At 41.6% G+C, this 21,563-nt stretch overlaps 1 protein-coding gene across 1 annotated transcript; it reads right to left on the reverse strand.

Moving 5' to 3' along the window:
• Window positions 1-4,635: 4,635 nt before the first annotated feature.
• LOC146570373 (scavenger receptor cysteine-rich type 1 protein M130-like) lies at window positions 4,636-21,217 on the reverse strand. The gene is made up of 12 exons (XM_085278795.1): window positions 21,123-21,217; window positions 12,219-12,251; window positions 11,825-12,112; window positions 11,400-11,705; window positions 10,692-10,997; window positions 9,177-9,482; window positions 8,818-9,099; window positions 6,376-6,681; window positions 6,003-6,287; window positions 5,516-5,833; window positions 5,078-5,160; window positions 4,636-4,982 (listed from the first exon to the last, which is right to left on the reverse strand). Exons 1-12 carry the CDS (start codon window positions 21,202-21,204, stop codon window positions 4,875-4,877), a joined length of 2,703 nt encoding a protein of 900 aa, XP_085134921.1. The 5' UTR covers window positions 21,205-21,217; the 3' UTR covers window positions 4,636-4,874.
• Window positions 21,218-21,563: the final 346 nt, after the last annotated feature.

The raw sequence follows: 21,563 nt of genomic DNA on the forward strand, positions 1-21,563 counted from the left end.
CATTCATATTCCCGGCTGTTTTCAGCAGACTTCCCATAAGTCCTCTGACATTCCCATTTATGGTCATGTAACGTAGTACAAGAAGAACGAGGTTAAATACTGACTGTTTTCCTACAGTAAATATTAACCTGCACTTTGTTCTTAAAATAAATGAACTGAACTTCAGTGTGTTTTTTTCTTTCTGTGTAAAGTGATCCTTTGACCTTTCAGCATGGTTATCCACACTCAGACTCATGCCCCCTGGCCCGTTTGCTTAAAAAGTGTGATGTAAAGACAAAAATAATCAATTTGAGATAATCCATTTTTATTTTTTATTTTTTTTACATGGATCTTGTCATCCAGCTCATTTTCTGTCCTGATTATTCAAAAAGCATTGGATTGTCACGTCATCTATGGCAGATGTATGGAGTGAAAAGAGTGTGGACCCAGATGCAGGAATACAATGACTAAACTAACAAAACCTAAGAAGGGAGGAAACTAAAAACAAGTAAAAATAAACTAAACACCTGAAACTTGAAACACAGAACCTGGTGGTCACTAACCACTGGCTTTCATGTTTCATGCAAGTGGTGTGTATGAAGATCCTCGATCCTGTCAGGCAGCCTTTGCAATCAGAACTGTGATCTGAATGAGTGGTGCTGCCAAACAAGAAAAGCTACATAGAATCTCTATCGGTTCCTCCTCTTATAGCTGGTTATTTATTCATTTCTATTTGTGCTACTTCCATTATTACCTTATATCTGGTACACTATGTCTAAGGCAAGCCAGTCAAGAGAATAAAAAAATGGATTGATTACATCACATTACATTACATTATATTATATTATATATTAGAGACATCAACAAAAACTCCACAGAGCTCTTTAGGTCATTTTTTACAATTTAAGTTCACATTGTTGACAAACACAACCAGCTCAAACACACAGTCATTTTTCTGTTACTGCTACACTCAAACATCTGCAGTAAGATATGTTGTAGTTATTATTTGGAAATGGACGTCATTAAGGGGATACGTCCTGTTGTAAATCTTTGATCTTAAATAAAATTAGCATTGTTTTATTGAAATTATGATAAATTAATCAATACAATATTTGAAAAAATAGATTTTTAAAATTTAGAACAATTTTACAGTATTTTTGTTAAAAGCTGGTGTTAGTAAATCTTTAGTAAATACTTCATCCAGTCATATTCATTGATAAATATCTCAAGGCGAATTGCAGCCGTGTTTTTGATACGATCACTTGCAGGCACAAACATTCCTCCAAACAAATGATCTGTCTGTATGAACTTTATTAGATGATAATGATAAGTTGTTCCATTTAATTGGCTCATTACAAAAAGCAGAGAAAATTATTTTCATGCACATCAAAGAAAACTTGATACAGAACAGGAAAAGTGTGTAATCATTGGTTGAGCATTAGTGCAGAAATTCATTTGGATATGAGATGATGCTCTTTGGAGATCATCCAGTTTTGTCCTCTTAAACTGCTCAAACACAGAGGTCCCAGTAAACCTGCTCAGCGCCCTCCTGTCAACTCTGACTGTTGCTAGCCTGGAGAGACATGACAGCACACAGATCAGACCGACTGCATCACTCCTGTCTGAAAGTAAAAACAGTAAAAGTAGAAAATCACTCACATTCAAACAGTGTTCTCCTACTCTTACTCATTGATTTGGCTTTCTCTTATTTATTTCTTGTTTTTAATACTTCACTGCAAACAAGTACAATCTGGAGACTGTAACACACAGGCGAGTATGTGGCAGGTCTGAATGTTGTGTGACACAAGACATTTGTGCTTCATTTGTAGTGACTGCAATCCTAATATTTTTATCTACTATTTTATTACTCTGTTACTTAGCACCAGTTAGTAGATATCTGTAGGTGTGTAATGCACCCATTGTGCATTACACAGTGCATGGATACACCTTGTTAACCAAACTCAGTAGCATTAACTGATAACTAGGGGTGGATTTTAAAAAATTATTTCCCCGATTTAAGTCGATTTTAGTATGAATAATGCGATATCAATTCATTAACTCCTGAATCCATTTTTAAATAAATGTATTTTGCCAGAAATGCAAGAATGTACACAGATATGTGCTAAAGGTCGACAAGTCATGGATTCGGAAGCTGCAAGCTTCACTGAGCCAGCAGAAAAAGAAGATCAAAACTATGCTTCACATTTGAAAAACATCGTCATGAATTCCCCCTTACTCTTAGCAACTATTCGGTGCTTTAAGTTCAAATTCCAGCAGGTGTTCTTTCATGCTGATTGTTGATGCATTAACGCAACAGGTGTGTGTGTTTATTGGTGGACTTACTTCATAAAAGTGGAAGAAAGAATGAAAAAAAAAAACCTGTCACCCTGTATTTGAAGCTAACACTTTATTGCACTTTTCACTCCCTGCGTTAACATATGGTTCTGGTAATCCAATCCCAAGTGGACATCCATTAGAGGTGTGAATTCACCCAAGGTGTACTCAGCATTAAGGATGGGTACCAAGCACTGGTATTAAATTGGTAGAAAACTTGTAAGTATTGATAAGCACAGAGAGTCAAAGGAGCTTGCAAAGAAAAGCATCTGGACTTCTTTAAGTTGCTTGAAACATAAGCACAGAGAAAATCACTGCTGCTTTCAATCATAGTTCCACAATAGATCATTTCAACACTGCTGTAAAAACCTTTATCTAATAACAAACAATTCAGGAATCCAGGCTAATTGGCAACAAGAGGGCTGTGTTGACCACTAAATTGTGTGTGTGTGTGTGTGTGTGTGTGTGTGTGTGTGTGTGTGTGTGTGTGTGTGTGTGTGTGTGTGTGTGTGTGTGTGTGCGTGACTCTCTTTGGAAGCATGTGGAATTTGGATTTAGAAACTGCACAGTACTGTAACTGCTTCCCTATCAGTTCGCAATGACATCTTGAAGCCTTGGATCCAAAGAACTACTGTGCACTTCTTTTTATTGATCTCTGACAAGCTTTTGACTCTGTTGACCATGGTATTTTACAGTTTTTTCTGAATGCTTAAACCCTAACTGTGATTCCTGTAGCACAATCTCTAAAACTATTCAGACTTATAGCAAAACCACTCACTGAGTTTGCAAAACTAAAAGCACAAAAACTGCTTTGCACTCAGTTTGCAATTTTGTAACACACACTTTGCAAAACTGTAGGCACAATTCACTGCACAACACTCAATTACCAAATTTCCAACACACTCCTAGCAAAAGTATACACATGTATGGCTATCATTAACACTAATTTGCCAACTGTCTGGCACACTTTCACATGTGAAAACTTTTTTAGATAATTAGTTCACTTTGCAATCAGCCTAAGCACTATAATACAGGTAAGCTGTGTGTGCGGAGTACAATGGAGGGAGCAGAAAGAGTGAGAAGAAGAGGAGGCCGAGGAAGAGGACGTGGAGGTGAAGAAGTAGGATGAAGAGGACGACAAGGACAAGGAGGAGCAAGAGGAAGACGAGGAGGGGGGAGAGGAAGATGAGGAGGGGGGAGAGGAAGGGTAGGAAGAGTAAGAAATAGAATTGCTGATGACATCAGAGCTACAATAGTGGACCATGTAATCAACCGTGGAATGACCCTGAGGGTAGCTGGCCAACGGGTCCAGCCTAACTCGAGCCGCTACACTGTAGCAAGCATCATAAGGACATCTTGAAATGAGAATCGGTTAGTACAGTCACTTCGCACAAAGATTTGTAGCACTGCCATATGCCAATGAGAAACACACCAATACCACTGATGTAAAAATACTGAAATTGTTACTTTACAGAATTGCTAGATGTCCAGATGCTGGGGCAGAGGAAGCATGTTCACTGCAGACCAAGTAACCCATATAGTCATTATGGCGATTGCAAATAATCCTATACTTGGAAATAAACACTTGTGTTTGTTTTGATGTGTTTGAATAAACACCAGTACTTGAAGTTTGGATCCCTCTATGCTTATGGATCTATGACAGAAGTAGCTCAAACTGACATAGCCTACCTTGTGCACAGAGAAAGCAAAAGCCAGATGTGTTTTGTATTCATACCATCAGTGTGCAGTTGGCGCATTGTGTGCTTAGTAGATGATGGCCTGTGTGTACTGTTTGATACGGAAACACCATTTTTACGAAGGTGTGAAGAGTTAATCTAGCTGTGTTTGCTTTTGCAAGAGAACTACAATGTTTTGATGATTGGGTGACAGGTTTTCTTATTTGTGTGAAGAGTTTTGCAAAATTAGCCAATAGTTACAAAAAATGTGCTTAAGCAATCAGAAAAAAGATTACTGGAAATAGGCCTTGCAGACCAAGCAGTTGGCTGGTTCTCTAATTATCTTTCAGACCATAAGCAATGCGTGCAGTTCAGTGGTCTCTCTTCCAGTTTTTTAAATATCACTAATGGAGTCCTGCAGGGTTATGTCCTGGAGCCTACATTATTTACTATTCGTGTCATCAGTGTGGGGAAAAAACTACATGCAGCCTTTCTATTGAAACTATGGCCTCATACAAATACCTAGGTATTGTGATTGATGGCAATCTTTACTTTCTGACCACCAATTAAAGACAAACTAAAAAAATTTACTTCAGGCTGTGCTCGAAAGCTGATCAGCTAAGATCCTCCCACAGACTGTGGACTCTCTGGATGCTAGTGACGATCAGAAATAGAAGAAAAACCACAAACTGTCTCCATGTGTGAACAGGTGAGATTCAAACTGTATTCATGCTGACATGAAAAGAGCAGAGATTTGTTTCAAACACAGTACGAAAACTACAGAATAATTCCAGTTTTATTAGTAAAGGGAAGTAAAATCTTTCACTGAGATAATGGTCAGTTGTGTTTCTGCTGACAGATTAATCAAGATGTTAGGTGAGCTGCTCAGACGTCCTCCTGTTCTCCATGAGCTCCTTCGTCTCCACAAACACCAACTTTACCGTCCACCATCTCAGTGTGCTCCTGTCTGCTGGACCTCTGCTTCCTCCTGTTCTGGAGTGGCACACAGATTAGACTGACTGCATCGCTCCTCACTTCAGTTCAATGAACAGACTTCATTCCTGCTGCTAAAAAGATTTATTCTTTACCTTACAGCAGAAATATAAGACGATGTTCTCCAACAGCAGAATCAGCGGCAGGAGGATCACTCTGACGGTAAGACCTGTGTGATCTGATCAGACACATCACAACCATCATGAGTCCAACAGCTCAGGCTATAGCAACATGAAAACAGAATAAACCTGTTTGAGTCAGTTACCTTTGAAACCTAACAAATATTAACAAGCTCAATTAACGCTGCTGCCTCTTGGCAAAGGACACTCTTACAATTAATCTTCGTTTTTAGTCTCCAGATATTTTATTGCTTGTTAAACTGAAGCTTATAATATGCATGTGAATTCGATTTTTTTTTGCTGTGTCACCTCAAAATTTATGTTTTGTCAAGTGTTTGTCTTTTTCCTTTTTCTCTTTTCCTTTTGTCCTCAAACTCATGTTGATATTGATGGCTGATGTCAGCTTCAGCTTACCTGAGACAACGACAGACAGCAGTCGGCTCTCAGAGGAGACGTTATGAAAAAAAACATGAACGTGATAAACACAGCTGTAGTTTCCTTGGTGGGCGGGTTCTGCAGCAGGAAACAGGAAATGGGCAGAGTGATTGACAGCTGCTTGGGTGTATTTGTATGCTTTGTTGAAGGTAAGCTGAAAGGAGCCTCCAGGGTACTGTGGCTGGATGAAACAACTGATGGTGAAGTTGGAACTTCTGGATACCCGAAACCCCTGCTGCTGGGCCTCAGACACCCCGTCATTGGAGGACAAAGAAATGACTGGCTGAACAAGCAGGTCTGTAGGAGACAGAGATGATGTAGATAACAATGAAAGGTGTGTCATGTCAGGTGAGGTTCAGTAGTCCATGGAGGATTTGAATCTTTTCAATTCACTCCAATGGAAAACGTTAACTGTCGCTGGACACATGAGTGTTATTCATTGTGTCACAGATTATGGTGCGCTTACCTGAGCAGGTGATATTCACAATGGAGGAAGAGTCATTTGATGTTGCACAGTCTCTCAGAGATGATCCAACCTGAACACAGTCAGGTCTCATCACCCACACTGGCAAGTCTGAGGACTCTACCCTATGTCCTACAGAAACAGCTAAGCCACAGTCCAGTTGTTCACACACAACAGCTGCTTCCTCCAGGGTCCAGTCAGAGACATCCACTGGTCTCCACTCTCCCAAATGTTTCACCTTGAGTGTGCCTGCACACCGATGGGCTCCTCCCACCAGCCTGACGGGTTCTAACAGAAGCAGAGAGTCATCAGCAAAGAACAAAGTGAGTTTAAAAAAAAAATCAAAGCCAAATCAAAGCTGCAGCTCCTCTTCTACCTGAGCAGGTGAGTCCAACAGCTTTGCCAGGTGAGCAGCTGTTTCTAGCTGAGCCTGAGCTTCTACAGTCCAGGAGAGCAGACTCATGGCCTCCACACTGGAACTCTTTGCTCCACACTGGAGCCTCCACTTCTCCATAGAGCGCCCCCTGGAGGACCAAAGGAGGCCCACAGCCGAGCTCCCTACAGACCACCTCTGCATCCTGCTGGTCAAAGTCAGCTTCACACACTGAGGACCAGCTCTGGTTAGACTTCACCTCCAGTCTGCCTGAACACAGACTGGAACCATTCAGCAGCCTGACAGAGTCTGGAGACATCAGAGAAGATCAAACAGAAATTTATTTACCATTTAGAGAGGGACCAGAGGAACATGTCACCGGGTCTGCCGTGGTGTTTCACAGACATATTACTGGAAATGCTAAGTAAACTCTCTATACAGCTGTAAAGAGACTAAACAGCCCTCAACAACGGACCCAACATCCCACGCTCCTGAAACACCTCTAACAGGACACCCACAGGAATATGGTTGAATGCCTTCTCCAACTCCATAATACACATGTAGACTGGTCACTCAAACTCCCACACATGCTTGAATATCAGAATCAGAATATCTTTATTGTCATTGTAACAAGTACAACGAAATTAGGTGCAGTCCCTGCAGTGTCAAGAAATGAAAGTTTAAACATGATTACAAAAGAATAATATAAAAAAGGTAGAACACAGTCATTCAGTAATAAATAAAACCTTATTGTACATTTAACACTATTGCACAGGATGTCATCCATTGCACTGTACTTGTCAGGTTAAAATGGAGGTAATTATGGGTCATTCAGTCCCCTAACAGCTACAGGGTACAAACTGCTATTCATCTATTTGTCTTTGCTCTGATGCTCTTGCATCTTTTGCCTGATGGCAGCAGTTGGAACAGTTTATGTGCGGAGTGTGAAGAGTCTTTTATGGTATTTTCTGCTTTCCTGAGACAGCGAGAGCTGTGCAGTTCATCCAGGGAGGCTGAAGAGCAGCCGATGATCCCCTGGGCAACCTTTATAATCCCCTTAAGTGTTTTCCTCTGCACTGTTCTGCATCTGGAAAACCACAAACAGTGGCAGTTGCACAGGATGCTCTTGGTAGAAGGACACCAGCAGCTTTTGAAATAAAGACTTTGCTGAGCCTACTGACAGCTCTGCAGCATCGTTCACACACCAGGATAGGTCCTCCATGACGTGAAGCAGGGAAGCAGAAGTCCGACACAATCTCCACCCCATCCCTACTGATAAAAAGTGGTTTAATGTCTGTTCTCTTATCCTGAAATCTACAGTAATCTCCTTGGTCTTGGTTGTGTTCAGGAGCAGGTTGTTGTCCCTGCACCACGCTGTCAGTCACTCCACTTCGTCCCTGTAGGCAGACACCCCCAACCCCCCCCCCCCCCCCCCCCCACAGTTGTAAGTGTACGGCATGAAAGGCAGAGGGCTCAGGACACAGCCCTGGGGAGAGCCGGTGCTGATGCTGATGGTCGAGAAGATGTGGGGGCCCACCGTAACCCTTTGTGTGCATTGTGTTACAAAGTCCTTAATCCAAAGACAGGTGGAGTATAGGAGTCCTAGGGCTGACAGCTTGCTCACCAACCTGTGAGGGAGGATGGTGTAAAAGGCAGAATTAAAGTCAATAAAGAGGAGGTGTGTGTAGCTCCCCTGGTGCTCCAGGTGGTACAGGGAACAATGAAGAGCAGCAGCAACAGCATCCTCAGTAGACCTGTTAGCCCTGCAACCAAATTGGTGAGCATCAAAGGTGGAAGGGATGAAGGACATGATATGACTCCAAACTTGTCTCTCAAAGCACTTCATATACTCAAAAGGATAAAGAGTTGGTCCAATGATCCACAACCAGGATGAAAACGACATTGTTCCACTTGAATCTGAGGTGCAACTAACAGATGGACAATCTTCTCCTGGCCCTTGGCGTAGACCTTTTACTGGCAGACTGAGGAGTGTGACTCCCGGAAGTTGGAACATGCCCACCAGTTGCCTTTCTTGAAGATGGGAGCCACTGCTCCATTCAGATGACAGTGCCTCTCAACTGTCTGAAAGAATCTTATAGAAGTGTGTCAGCCAAAACTGGCCACCTGCGTTTAGAAGGACACCTGTTTCTTTTGCTATCAATTTCTCTGTTCAGTGGCCATTCGTGATATACTGGGTACATCTTTACTTGGTTTTCTCTGTTTATATAGCATAGCACCACTGGAAGTCATTCATACCCCCTCTGTCTGTAACATTCTTCATTAGCTGGCTCTGAGCTGGATCTTTCTGATATATATTTTAATGCCCTTACTACCATCTTCTTTCCTCACTTTTCTTTTCCTGACTCTAACCTAACAAAGTACTGACAGAAATTGTAGATTCGATCCACATAAAGAAAATTATTTGGATTGAAATGATATGCTTACCTGTGCAGTTGAGCTTTATCATGAAGGAAGATGACATGAATGTTGTACACGTCCTTAGAGCAGATCCAGATTTAACACAGTCAGAGCGTACTGTCAGCGGATAGAATCCAGTGGCCTTTGTCCGTCTTACAGAAACAGCAGAGCCACAATCCAGATGTGCACAGACAGAAGCTGCTCCCTTCAGGCTCCAGTCAGAGACATCCACTGGGCTCCACTGCCTCATATAATTTACCTCTAATGTACCTGAGCAGCGACTGGCACCTCCCACCAACCTAACAGGATCTGAATAGAAAGGATAAATTCATCAGTAAAGAATAAAGTGAGTTTGAACCACATCAAAGCTGCAGCTCCTCTTCTACCTGAGCAGGTGAGTCCAACAGCTTTGCCAGGTGAGCAGCTGTTTCTAGCTGAGCCTGAGCTTCTACAGTCCAGGAGAGCAGACTCATGGCCTCCACACTGGAACTCTTTGCTCCACACTGGAGCCTCCACTTCTCCATAGAGCGCCCCCTGGAGGACCGAAGGAGGCCCACAGCCGAGCTGCCTACAGACCACCTCTGCATCCTGCTGGTCAAAGTCGGTTTCACACACTGAGGACCAGCTCTGGTCAGACTTCACCTCCAGTCTGCCTGAACACAGACTGGAACCATTCAGCAGCCTGACAGAGTCTGGAGACATCAGAGAAGATCAAACAGAGAGATCAGAGACAGCAGACACACAAGAAAAAGATGGCAGCAAACAACTATTCACTGATTCAACCTCGGCACAACTCAACATGACTTCATCATTAACAACAGAACACATCTTTATAACAGCACGCACTGGAGACATGTTGAGATGAGACAAGTTGTTCTTTTTTAAAAATATTTTGTTGAATCATCAGATTCTGAATTGACCTCAAGATGGTCTTCAAAGTTGAGTCCAGAACTTCCAGGGCTGTCAGCTGTTTACTTTTGCTGCTAATTTTGTAAAACTCTGAAAGGAAACTTTGTAACATGTAGCTGCAGTCTTGTTTGGACTCCTTTGCAGAAACTTGCCTTGCTCCTTTTCTGCTGAATTTCCACTAAGGGTGGGTGGAGTTTGCCCACAGAAACACAAAAGTTCCCCATCAAAACTGATAACAACCCGCTCATTCTCGCACTTTATACACGAGGTCAATAGTGTGTGTGTGTGTGTGTGTGTGTGTGTGTGTAGGTGTGTGTGTGGGTGTGTGTGTGGTTTGGGTGAAGTATGTTTCACAGTCAAATTCAAATAGTTTTTGACCCCTTTAACCTCCTCTTTGATGTATCTATGTAATATAAACATGCAGACCAGAGTTACAAATATATAACATGAACAAATATCATTTTATATTTTTATTACACTTTTTCATATTAAAAAAGTACTTTGAACTAATTCTTTTAGATTTTTTAACTTCACACAACATGACGGTAGGGTTAATTAATGATACAAGTTATTTATTTTTCCTCAGATAAGCTGTGTGTTTAATGAACATTATTCCTGTTAATATGTTTGAAACTTTATATCATATGTATATTTTTGTCCCTGGGGACAGCTTCACACAGTATATGGGCAATAATGTGTTTAATTACATCCTGACAAAAACTAAAGCAGAAAGCTAAGTTCTCCCTGTACAGCATCAGTTAAAGAAACTTTAGTAAGATCACTGTCAATGATGCCATGCATTTAAGAAAAATAATGTAATCATTTGAACATATTGTATTCTATTGCCAGTTATAGCTCATGATCAATGTGTGTCTTTTGAGTAAGCTTAAAGTTAGGATAACTGTGGAAACATCAATATACAAATGTTTAGATGACACCAACCGCTGCAAGTAGAAATCATGTTTATGTCCACAGAATTTTTATTTGCTTACCTGAGCATTTAAGTTCTCTGAATAGGCCTTTTTGTGAAAATGTGATGACAGAGAAACTCAAACACTCTCTCAAAGGAGATCCAGCCTGAGCACAATCACGTTTTATTTCCCAGTCGTCTGTGACTAGCCCGGAACGGGACATGATCATTCCCACAGGAAAGCCACAGTCAAGACGTTCACAGAGAGCAGTGACTTCCTCCAGGTTGTGTGCAGTATTAATCACATATCTCCACATTCCCAGTTGTTTCACCTGCACTTCACCTGCACAGCGACTGTCTCTTCCCACCAGTCTGACATCATCAGGCTCTGAACAGAAAGCAGAGAGTCATCAGTAAAAGAATAAAGTGAGTTTGAACCACATCAAAGCTGCAGCTCCTCTTCTACCTGTAGCTCAGGTGGCAGAGCAGGTCAGCCACTAATCAGAAGGTCGATGGTTTGATCCCAGGCTGCATCCTGGCTGCATGCCAAATATCCTTGGGCAAGATACTAACCCCATGTTTGCCTACTGGTGGTGGTCAGAGGGCCCGGTGGCGCCTGTGTCCGGCAGCCTCGCCTCTGTCAGTGCGCCCCAGAGCAGCTGTGGCTACAATGTAGCTTGCTATCGCCAGTGTGTGAATGTGTGTGTGAATGACTGAATGTAGTGTAAAGCGCTTTGGGGTCCTATGGACTAGAAAAGTGCTATACAAATGCAGGCCATTTACCATTTACCTGAGCAGGTGAGTCCAACAGCTTTGCCAGGTGAGCAGCTGTTTCTAGCTGAGCCTGAGCTTCTACAGTCCAGGAGAGCAGACTCATGGCCTCCACACTGGAACTCTTTGCTCCACACTGGAGCCTCCACTTCTCCATAGAGCGCCCCCTGGAGGACCGAAGGAGGCCCACAGCCGAGCTCCCTACAGACCACCTCTGCATCCTGCTGGTCAAAGTCAGCTTCACACACTGAGGACCAGCTCTGGTTAGACTTCACCTCCAGTCTGCCTGAACACAGACTGGAACCATTCAGCAGCCTGACAGAGTCTGGAGAAAGAAAAAAATGCTGCTGCTGAAAACCATCATCTAAGAAAACTTGCATATGTGTCAAACTGTTGAATTAATGTCAAACACAATGACATAGATTATGTCACTAATAAGCTCACCCAAACAGGTGAGAATCAGGGCTGTATAAGAATTATCTGGTGTTGCACACTCCCTCAGAGTAGATCCTGACCAAACACAGTCAAGTTTGATCTTCCACAAAGATGCAGACATCTGCGGTTTCAATCCGAAAGCAACAGCAGAGCCACAGTCCAGATGTTCACAGACCACGGCTGCTTCCTTCAGGGTCCAGTCAATGACATTCACTGGTCTCCACTCTCCCAGATGTTTCACCTCCAATGTACCAGCACACAAACTGGGTCCTTCCACCAATCTGACATCATCAGACTCTGAACAGAAAGCAGAGAGCCATCAATAAAGAAATTTACTCCTGAAAATGTTAAAGTCAACCTTTCCTGCTGAGTATTTTATTTTTTTGTTTTGTTTTTTGTTCACCTGTTGAGTTGTGTTTCCCTTCAGCTTGGACTCCTGAAGAGAAAACCAAAGAAAACCATCAGTTTGAAGCCAGATGTGCCAGATCAATAAGTGCAAGCTACATGTGTGGAATGAATAGTGCATTTTAATGATCAAGAGTGGAGGCAATAATGGGTAAAAGCAGCAGGAGTAATGGAGGTAGACGGCAGGTGAATTCATGAATGCATGAATCCATTACATTACCCAGCACATCGGACTAAAAGCGTTGCACAATAAACTACTTTTCTAAACATACGCTTTGAAACATCCACATCCATCCAGGGGTAGAATGTGAAGCACTGGCCAAGCTGTCCTCATTCTTTGGGCCAAAAGCTGAGCTCTCAGTGGCTGTGGCTCAGGTGGTAGAGCAGATCAGCTACTGATTGGAAGGTTGGTGGTTCGATCCTTGGCTTCCCCAGTCTGCATGCCAAATATCCTTGGGCAAGATTGTAACCCCAAGTTGCCCTCCGATGCGTTCATCGGAGTATGAATGTAGTTTAGTTTGCACTTGTGTTTAGAAGTGCTTGTATGAGTGGGTGAATGAGGCATGTTGTATACAGCGCTTTGAGTACTCCGGGAGAGCTATATAAGAATCAGTCCATTTACCATTCAGTGCGTTTTTCAGCTGTGCTGCTTGATTTCCCTGTAACTAAATTTTCTGCAGTGAATCTGTGAGAGAAGAGACTCTGTCTACCTTGCGTTCTATGGCTCATCACATTCATCCCCCTGACAGTGAGAGGAGCAGCACAGTTTGATGTTAAGTTCAAATTGACCGATTTTGCAGAGTTTCTTATTTTCCTTTGATCGTCAGATATGAGTGTGTGATGGACCGAGTTGAAAAACAGGAGTCGTCCCAGGAATTATTAGAAAAATATAGTTTCCATTTATTTAACCCCCAAAAATTATATTTACAAGAGTAATAAATGTTGAGCTCATAAAAGAGGTCAAAGAAACAAAACTGAACTCAGGCAAAGACTGCAGACTTAACAAACCAAATGACTGCCCAAACATACATAATTGACCTAAACATGAAATGACATACAAGGGTATAAACAAGGAAGTGCAGAATTATTAGGCAAGTTGTATTTTTGAGGAATCATTTTATTATTGAACAACAACCATGTTCTCAATGAACCCAAAAAACTCATTAATATCAAAGCTGAATGTTTTTGGAAGTAGTTTTTAGTTTTAGCTATTTTAGGGGGATATCTGTGTGTGCAGGTGACTATTACTGTGCATAATTATTAGGCAACTTAACAAAAAACAAATATATACCCATTTCAATCATTTATTTTTACCAGTGAAACCAATATAACATCTCCACATTCACAAATATACATTTCTGACATTCAAAAACAAAACAAAAACAAATCAGCGACCAATATAGCCACCTTTCTTTGCAAGGACACTCAAAAGCCTGCCATCCATGGATTCTGTCAGTGTTTTGATCTGTTCACCATCAACATTGCGTGCAGCAGCAACCACAGCCTCCCAGACACTGTTCAGAGAGGTGTACTGTTTTCCCTCCTTGTAAATCTCACATTTGATGATGGACCACAGGTTCTCAATGGGGTTCAGATCAGGTGAACAAGGAGGCCATGTCATTAGTTTTTCTTCTTTTATACCCTTTCTTGCCAGCCACGCTGTGGAGTACTTGGACGCGTGTGATGGAGCATTGTCCTGCATGAAAATCATGTTTTTCTTGAAGGATGCAGACTTCTTCCTGTACCACTGCTTGAAGAAGGTGTCTTCCAGAAACTGGCAGTAGGACTGGGAGTTGAGCTTGACTCCATCCTCAACCCGAAAAGGCCCCACAAGCTCATCTTTGATGATACCAGCCCAAACCAGTACTCCACCTCCACCTTGCTGGCGTCTGAGTCGGAGTGGAGCTCTCTTTTTTTTTTTTTTTTTGGCCTGTCCCATTTGGTTCTTTAGCCGTCAGAATTGTTGTCTGAAGACCAACAAGGATACCCAATGGATTTACTTTGCCAAATGGATCATCGTAGCATTGCCGTATTGGTCCATTTGATCGACCTTTGTTTTTATTATTTATTATATTTTATTTTCAGTTGTTACAGACGGGACAGACATGAGTGAGGGATAGGAAAGGGAGAGGGAAAGAGGAAGGAAAAGAAAAACAGAAGGGGAGAGGGACAGTGAGAAAGGGGGGGAGAAAAAAAAATCTCCTGGATCACCTGTTGAGAGAAGAATAGAAAACAAGCAAAAAAAACCCCAAAGCAACATACGAAACACAACACCATCGCATTAATCTAGCTAAGTGTAAACAGCAGTAAATACTAAAAATTCAATGTTGTTGTGCAGCACGCAGGACAGACAGCGCACAATGTGCTTTGAAGTAGCAGCCAAGAAAGGTGTAATTTAAGTCTACGAGCAGTGAACATCCGTGTGCATACCTGTGTGGATCAGCGCGCTTGTATTCAAATGGTTTCCACATGTAATGTAGTGATGTGACGTTCTGTATCGAGGCTTCGGAGCGTGTGTCGAGTAATGGAGGGGGCGTTTCCGCGAAGCGCGTATCGAGGCTTGCTTCATTTATGGGAGGAGCTGAAAATGATGACGTCCGAAGCCTCGCTGCCCGGCTGTACCACGTGACTGGTTCATGAAGTGGTTCGAACTTTGCCGCGAGATACAACAGAGATATAAACCCTCAGACTTCAATCAAAATGTGGGTGTTTGATGGAGAGTTGCGGTTAGTGAGAGTTTGGAGACCGTTTGGAGGTTTATGAGAGTGAGGAGAGAAAGTCAGGAGAGAATGGAGCCAGCTAAGAAGAGGAGGATGTCCTCCCCTGTGTGGGAACATTTTGATCTTATTCCTCCCAACAAGGTATGTAAATTTCTACAGAAGATGTATTTTCATAACACTGATGGTGCAATACAATTAATGTTAAGCGGCTTTACTTTTGTACAAGGTGAAGTGTTTGCTATGTGCCAGGGAGCTGGGATATAACAACAAAACCTCATCCATGCTTAGGCACTACAGAGCTTTGCATGAGAATAAGGGGAACACCGATTGTGGAGCAAGACCAGGTGAGCCATCAAATGCAATGATAATATAGCATGCTGTAATGTTACTAAATGATATAACAATATTATACAACTGTTATAAGTTACGTGTGTGATATTTATATTTGTGCTTTATCTTTATTGTCTTTCCTCAGAGAACAATCTCAAATAGATGAAGACCTGGTCAGCATGGTGATTGAGGACTCCCAGCCATTTAGCATTGTGGAGGACAAAGGATTCAAAAGATTTGTTAAATCATTAAATCCTAGCTATGTTCTCCCCACTAAAAAGGTCATAAAAGCAGTGAGAATTTAGTTTTTACAGAATAAAATGTGAACAGGCAGGACTGAGGCTCAAAGCCTCAGTGTGTAGCTGTCCATACCTCAACGTTACAAAAGCACAACTACTGTCCACACCCCAACCACACCTCACCTCACAGTAAATGATCATTTCCATTTCAAGCATTTCCAAATGATCATTTTCCATACTGCCAGTATAAATATACACAGTATACTGCCATCACTACAATATACACGTTTTACACACTCCTTTTGTTGTTGACATTTACAGGCTGTGTGCAAAATGCCACACTCTTCAAATTCATGCCAACTAATATTTTTACGTCCAGTAGGTGTCCTGCTAGAGCAAATGAAGCTTCATGAAGCTTCGCGTTGGGGTGAACCAATTGGATGAAAAGCTTCAGTGCTTCATGGGGCTTCATCTGCCCATCACTAATGTAATGGTATGCAAGAGGATGTAGCGAGCCATAGCCCCGTCCCCCAGGGCATGAAGCAGGCATGGAGGAGATCCAGGCCCCAGACATCCAGAGGCCCCAGAGTGCGAGAGCCCAAGGAGGACCACCGGAGGGGCATCCGTGCCACCCTCATGGGAAGGGCTGAGGATCCCCAGACGAGGAGTCACCCAGTAGCCACCGAGCAGAAGCTAGAGGGGGCTGCACGGGCACGCCGGTGCAGGACTGGAGCTCTCTATCTTTACCAATCCAGCCACGGGCCCATCCATCTGGCCCATCAAGACTCACTCTCATTTCATCAGTCCATAAAACCTTAGAAAAATCAGTCTTGAGATATTTCTCGGCCCAGTCTTGACGTTTCAGCTTGTGTGTCTTGTTCAGTGGTGGTTGTCTTTCAGCCTTTCTTACCTTGGCCATGTCTCTGAGTATTGCACACCTTGTGCTTTTGGGCACTCCAGTGATGTTGCAGCTCTGAAATATGGCCAAACTGCTGGCAAGTGGCATCTTGGCAGCTGCACGCTTGACTTTTCTCAGTTTATGGGCAGTTATTTTGCGCCTTGGTTTTTCCACACGCTTCTTGCGACCCTGTTGACTATTTTGAATGAAACGCTTGATTGTTTGATGATCACGCTTCAGAAGCTTTGCAATTTTGAGACTGCTGCATCCCTCTGCAAGATATCTCACTATTTTTGACTTTTCTGAGCCTGTCAAGTCCTTCTTTTGACCCTTTTTGCCAAAGGAAAGGACGTTGCCTAATAATTGTGCACACCTGATATAGGGTGTTGATGTCATTAGACCACACCCCTTCTCATTGCAGAGATGCACATCACCAGGGCCGTGCAGAGAGGTTTAAAGGGGCGGGTGCTCAAAGTTAAAAAGGGGCACATTGAACCAGGCTGAATAACAACAACACACATTCATCAAGAATCTAATATGGGCAACAAGGCAAAGCAAACATCGCCGATGTTTTACCTGATGGGTACATGGTAAATGGCCTGCATTTGTATAGCGCTTTTCTAGTCCTTAAGGACCCCAAAGCGCTTTACACTACATTCAGTCATTCACCCACAGGCGATAGCAAGCTACATTGTAGCCACAGCCACCCTGGGGCGCACTGACAGAGGCGAGGCTGCCGGACACTGGCGCCACCGGGCCCTCTGACCACCGCCAGTAGGCAAACATGGGGTTAGTATCTTGCCCTATCTATCCACTCTGTGCAGGGGCAAAGCTTATTAAATTTTTAAACTGTAGAGATACAATCATTTTACTGTTGTAAAATCCAAATTTTGTCTTATTTAAAATATAAATCTAATATAATCTGCTTCTTAATGTATGTTTTTTAAAATACAGCGTGTGTTTTTTAAAATATTATTATAATGCATAATTATGTGGACATGGATATTAGATCGTTTTTTAGTGAAATATAATTCCTCCAGAAAGGCAGGAAAAGCCCGGAAACTTACTTTAAAACTAAATATGTTCTAAATACTTTAAAACTAAATATGTTCCCTAAAACGGTGACAGAGCTACAGACCCATGACAGCCTTACACAGGTAGCCAGCAGCTATGACCAGCACTACTTGTGCAGTTAATAAAAGGACAGGTAATGTTTGTCGCGCTGTTGCACACACAGCACGTTCGTTTGTTTCAGTTCGTCAGTTGCAACAAGACAGCTTACCAACGTGTACGTAATAAGCTAATACTCCTGGGTGCTATACACTACAGTGTACGCTGTACACCTACTTACTGGTTTTGTCGCATCAGTCTGTGTCTCTGAGTTAACTTGTGTTTCTCCTACAGCTCCGGACCGCAACAAATGCGCGTGCTCTTTGTGAGCTCGTAACCAGCGCGTTCTGCCGTCAAGGGCGATCATTGGTTAAATGTGATCATGTGACTGATGCAAGCCAGATCCTTTTATTTAGCAAAACTGTGATTAATAGTTAAATATTATTGTTGAGGGGCACAGACAGGACTCCGCACGCACACACACATTAAAAAAATAATAATAATAATTTTTTTTTTAAAAAGTTGCCTCAACAAAAGGGCACTTTGGGAACCCAACAACAACAACAATCTTTATTTATAGAGCACATTTAAAAGCCTTGGGCATACCAAAGTGCTTTACATCCATCCATCCATTCACTTCCGCTTATCCTTTTCAGGGTCGCGGGGGGCGCTGGAGCCTATCCCAGCTGCCATAGGGCGAGAGGCGGGGTACACCCTGGACAGGTCGCCAGTCTGTCGCAGGGCCTACACACAGGGACAGACAACCATTCGCGCTCACATTCACACCTAGTGGCAATTTGGATTATCCAATTAACCTATCCCCACAAGCTGCATGTCTTTGGACGGTGGGAGGAAGCCGGAGTACCCGGAGGGAACCCACGCAAACATGGGGAGAACATGCAAACTCCACACAGAAAGACCCCGGCCTGATGTTGGAATTGAACTCAGGACCTTCTTGCTGTGCGGCAACAGTGCTAACCACTGTGCCACCGTGCTTTACATAAAACAATAAAAAATAAAACAGTTCACACATTAACATCAAATTCATAAAAGTAACGGATTATGTTCACAGATAAAAGCCACCAATAAGAGTAAACTGCAGCACATAGATTATAGCAAGGTAAGACTGTACCACCATGATAAAAGACACCAATAATGGAAAGATAGCAGAGAATTTAATACAATAGGTCACTGCAAGCAAGCCAGCATTTAACTGGTAGAAAAGGCAAGTTTAAAAAGATATGTTTTTAGCCGTGATTTAAAAGAATGAATAGAATCAGACGCCCGGATGCCAATCGGGAGATTGTTCCACAGCTCCGGTGCAACTAGAGCAAACGATCGATCACCTCTAGATTTCAGTCGAGATCTGGGCTGAACCAACAGTAACTGTGAGGAAGACCTTAAAGCCCTAGCAGGAGCATATGGGTTTAAAAGTTCCTTAAGATAGCTTGGTGCAGTGTTATTGGTAATTTTAAAAGTAAACAACAAAATTTTAAATTGAATACGATATTTGACAGGCAACCAGTGCAGATCAGCAAGGACAGGAGTAATGTGGGCAAACTTCTTGGTTTGCCCACATCACATTACCCTTTCCATCAGGAAAGGGGCGGGTGCTCAAGCCCCTCTAGCCCCCCCCCCTCTGCACGTGCCTGCACATCACCTAATATGCTTAATTGGTAGTAGGCTTTCGAGCCTATACAGCTTGGAGTAAGACAACATGCATGAAGAGGATGATGTGGACAAAATACTCATTTGCCTAATAATTCTGCACTCCCTGTAGAATGGCTGATCAGACCATTGTGACACATGAGGGGTAACAAACAAAACAAAATCATAAATCAAAAACGAAGCAGTACAATCTAGTTTGTTAATAAACTAAACACTAAAGAAGAAAATCAAAAACCCCATTAAACCCTAAACTCAAATATTTAATTTAATACAAATACTTTGTTTTTAAAGTAAAGAAAATACACATCCTCCCCTTCAGCAGGAAGTGGTGGTGTGGTCCAATTATCTTCCTTCATATTTAATGGTTTCAAACCCTGGCTACCATCTTTTGTCCAGCAACTCCCAGGGATGATACCAGGTAAGAAATAAAAAGACAAAGGTTGGTCAGAAAGCAAAGAAATGAAGTAGTATGAATACATAAGTAAACTAAATGTGTTAATTTCATACCCTGAGCACTAAAACTTCAATTAACGTGCTTATCTGAAATTGTTACTGATCGTGTTTTTACCAACTGTCTTTTTAAACTGTGATAGACGGATTTCTTTAATCTTTATTAAGTTTAAACTGTTCCCATGAGCTCTGACCAGTCTGAGGAGCTGAGTCAGTGACAGTGACAAGAAGAGTATGTTAAAAATGAATCATCCATGTCAACTTTTATTTTGACAGCATCTAAAACAGTTGCTTCACACACACACAAAATGTATCTGGCGTCAAACAAACCTTAAAGAATCTTTAAGACAAATTAATCATGTAAAAAAAGTTTTTAAAATAAAGACATAAAAAGGCAATATTAATCCACTCCGTACGCCATACTTACAAAGTATGATGCTGAAATATTGTCTTTGCACAAAATTACCATGAAATTATGCTGCAGTTAAAATTAGTTACAGTATGATTTATCATTTCCTGTAAAATATATGGTGTTATGCTAAAAATTACTCATGTGTTGTGTAAGATTACTTACACATTAATAAAGACTAATGCAATAATTCATTATTCATACAGTACATTTTATGTTTGTAATCTGACTTACCCCCTTATTTTAGTGTCCCTACCTTTAAATAATACAATTTATATGAATATAATTACTTTGTAACTTCTAAGAAAATACATAAAAATTCCTTTTAATTACAGGGCAATTATGTCCTTAGTGACAAGCCGTATTATGAAGGGTTAATTTTTTTAAACTTAGTTTTTCACCAAATTTTACACTGAGATTTCTAATGTTTATGTTACAGTTATTTTTAATAAACTATTTGGTTAAAGAAATGTTTAAATGTACCAGCAAACCTCTGTGCTATGCATGGTGTTTGCTTTGGGGTTAGGTAAATAAAGAATGATGCATTTTTCTACATTGGGATTAAATAAAATGTTTCATGGGTTTTCATGTTAGTAAGTATATGTTTAAATGTTCTCTGTGTTTCATTCATGTGGGTTTTGCTTGTTTAAACACTAAACATGTTAGAAATATTGAAGTTTAATAATTTTATTTCTACATGTAATTTGGGGTTTATTAAGTCAACAAAGCATTACAGTCACTATAAGATGAGCTTATGACAGAAGATTTACAGTATATACTGGTAAATGTAACAGAACAATACTAAATCATAATGTCACCATTTGACCTGTCAGATGTACAAATACATACAATTGCATGAAAAATATTTGTGTACATCATAATGTTGGCACTCACAGTGGCCTCAGCAATGTTTATTCAAAGTTTCATCATGATTGGTCCACTTGTCTAGGATGAGATAAGGGACTTACAAACACACATACAGCAAAATCATAATGTATATAATTTTCTCACTGCCATTTGGTGAAATCCTCCAGTCAGATCAGTGAAAGCTTACAGATGATGTTTAAACCAGTCCTACCTGAGCTCCACAAAAGCAGCAGCAGCAGCAGGTGATCCATGTCCAGGTAGATGTCTCTCTGCCTGCTCGCTGCTCTGATCATCAAACCTGCTGTCCTCAGTATCTGCCTGCAGGAAGAGACCAATCACATTTACTTTTTTATCGTGAATAGGAAGTGGCCTTACCTCACTGACACATGTTCAGTATTTCCTGGGTGTTTGTTTTTGTCTGCAATGTTGGAAACTATCACATAACCCATAAAACAGAAATTATTTTTACAAATAATAAACTGTTCATTTACCTGTGGGTATAAACACCTATGGTCATTTCAAATGGTAGGGGGGAAAAGCTCACGCTTTTATAACGCTTTCCTACTCTGCTGGATCACCCAAAGCACTTTATACAACATGACTCTTTTACCAGCACTTCCTACTATCTAATATTCAAACTCTGATTCATGCA

The sequence above is a fragment of the Mchenga conophoros genome, linkage group LG7, assembly GCF_057382185.1.
Source record: "Mchenga conophoros isolate Kocher_MC1m ecotype Shallow Benthic linkage group LG7, M_conophoros_male_GT1.1, whole genome shotgun sequence".
NCBI lineage: Eukaryota > Metazoa > Chordata > Actinopteri > Cichliformes > Cichlidae > Mchenga > Mchenga conophoros.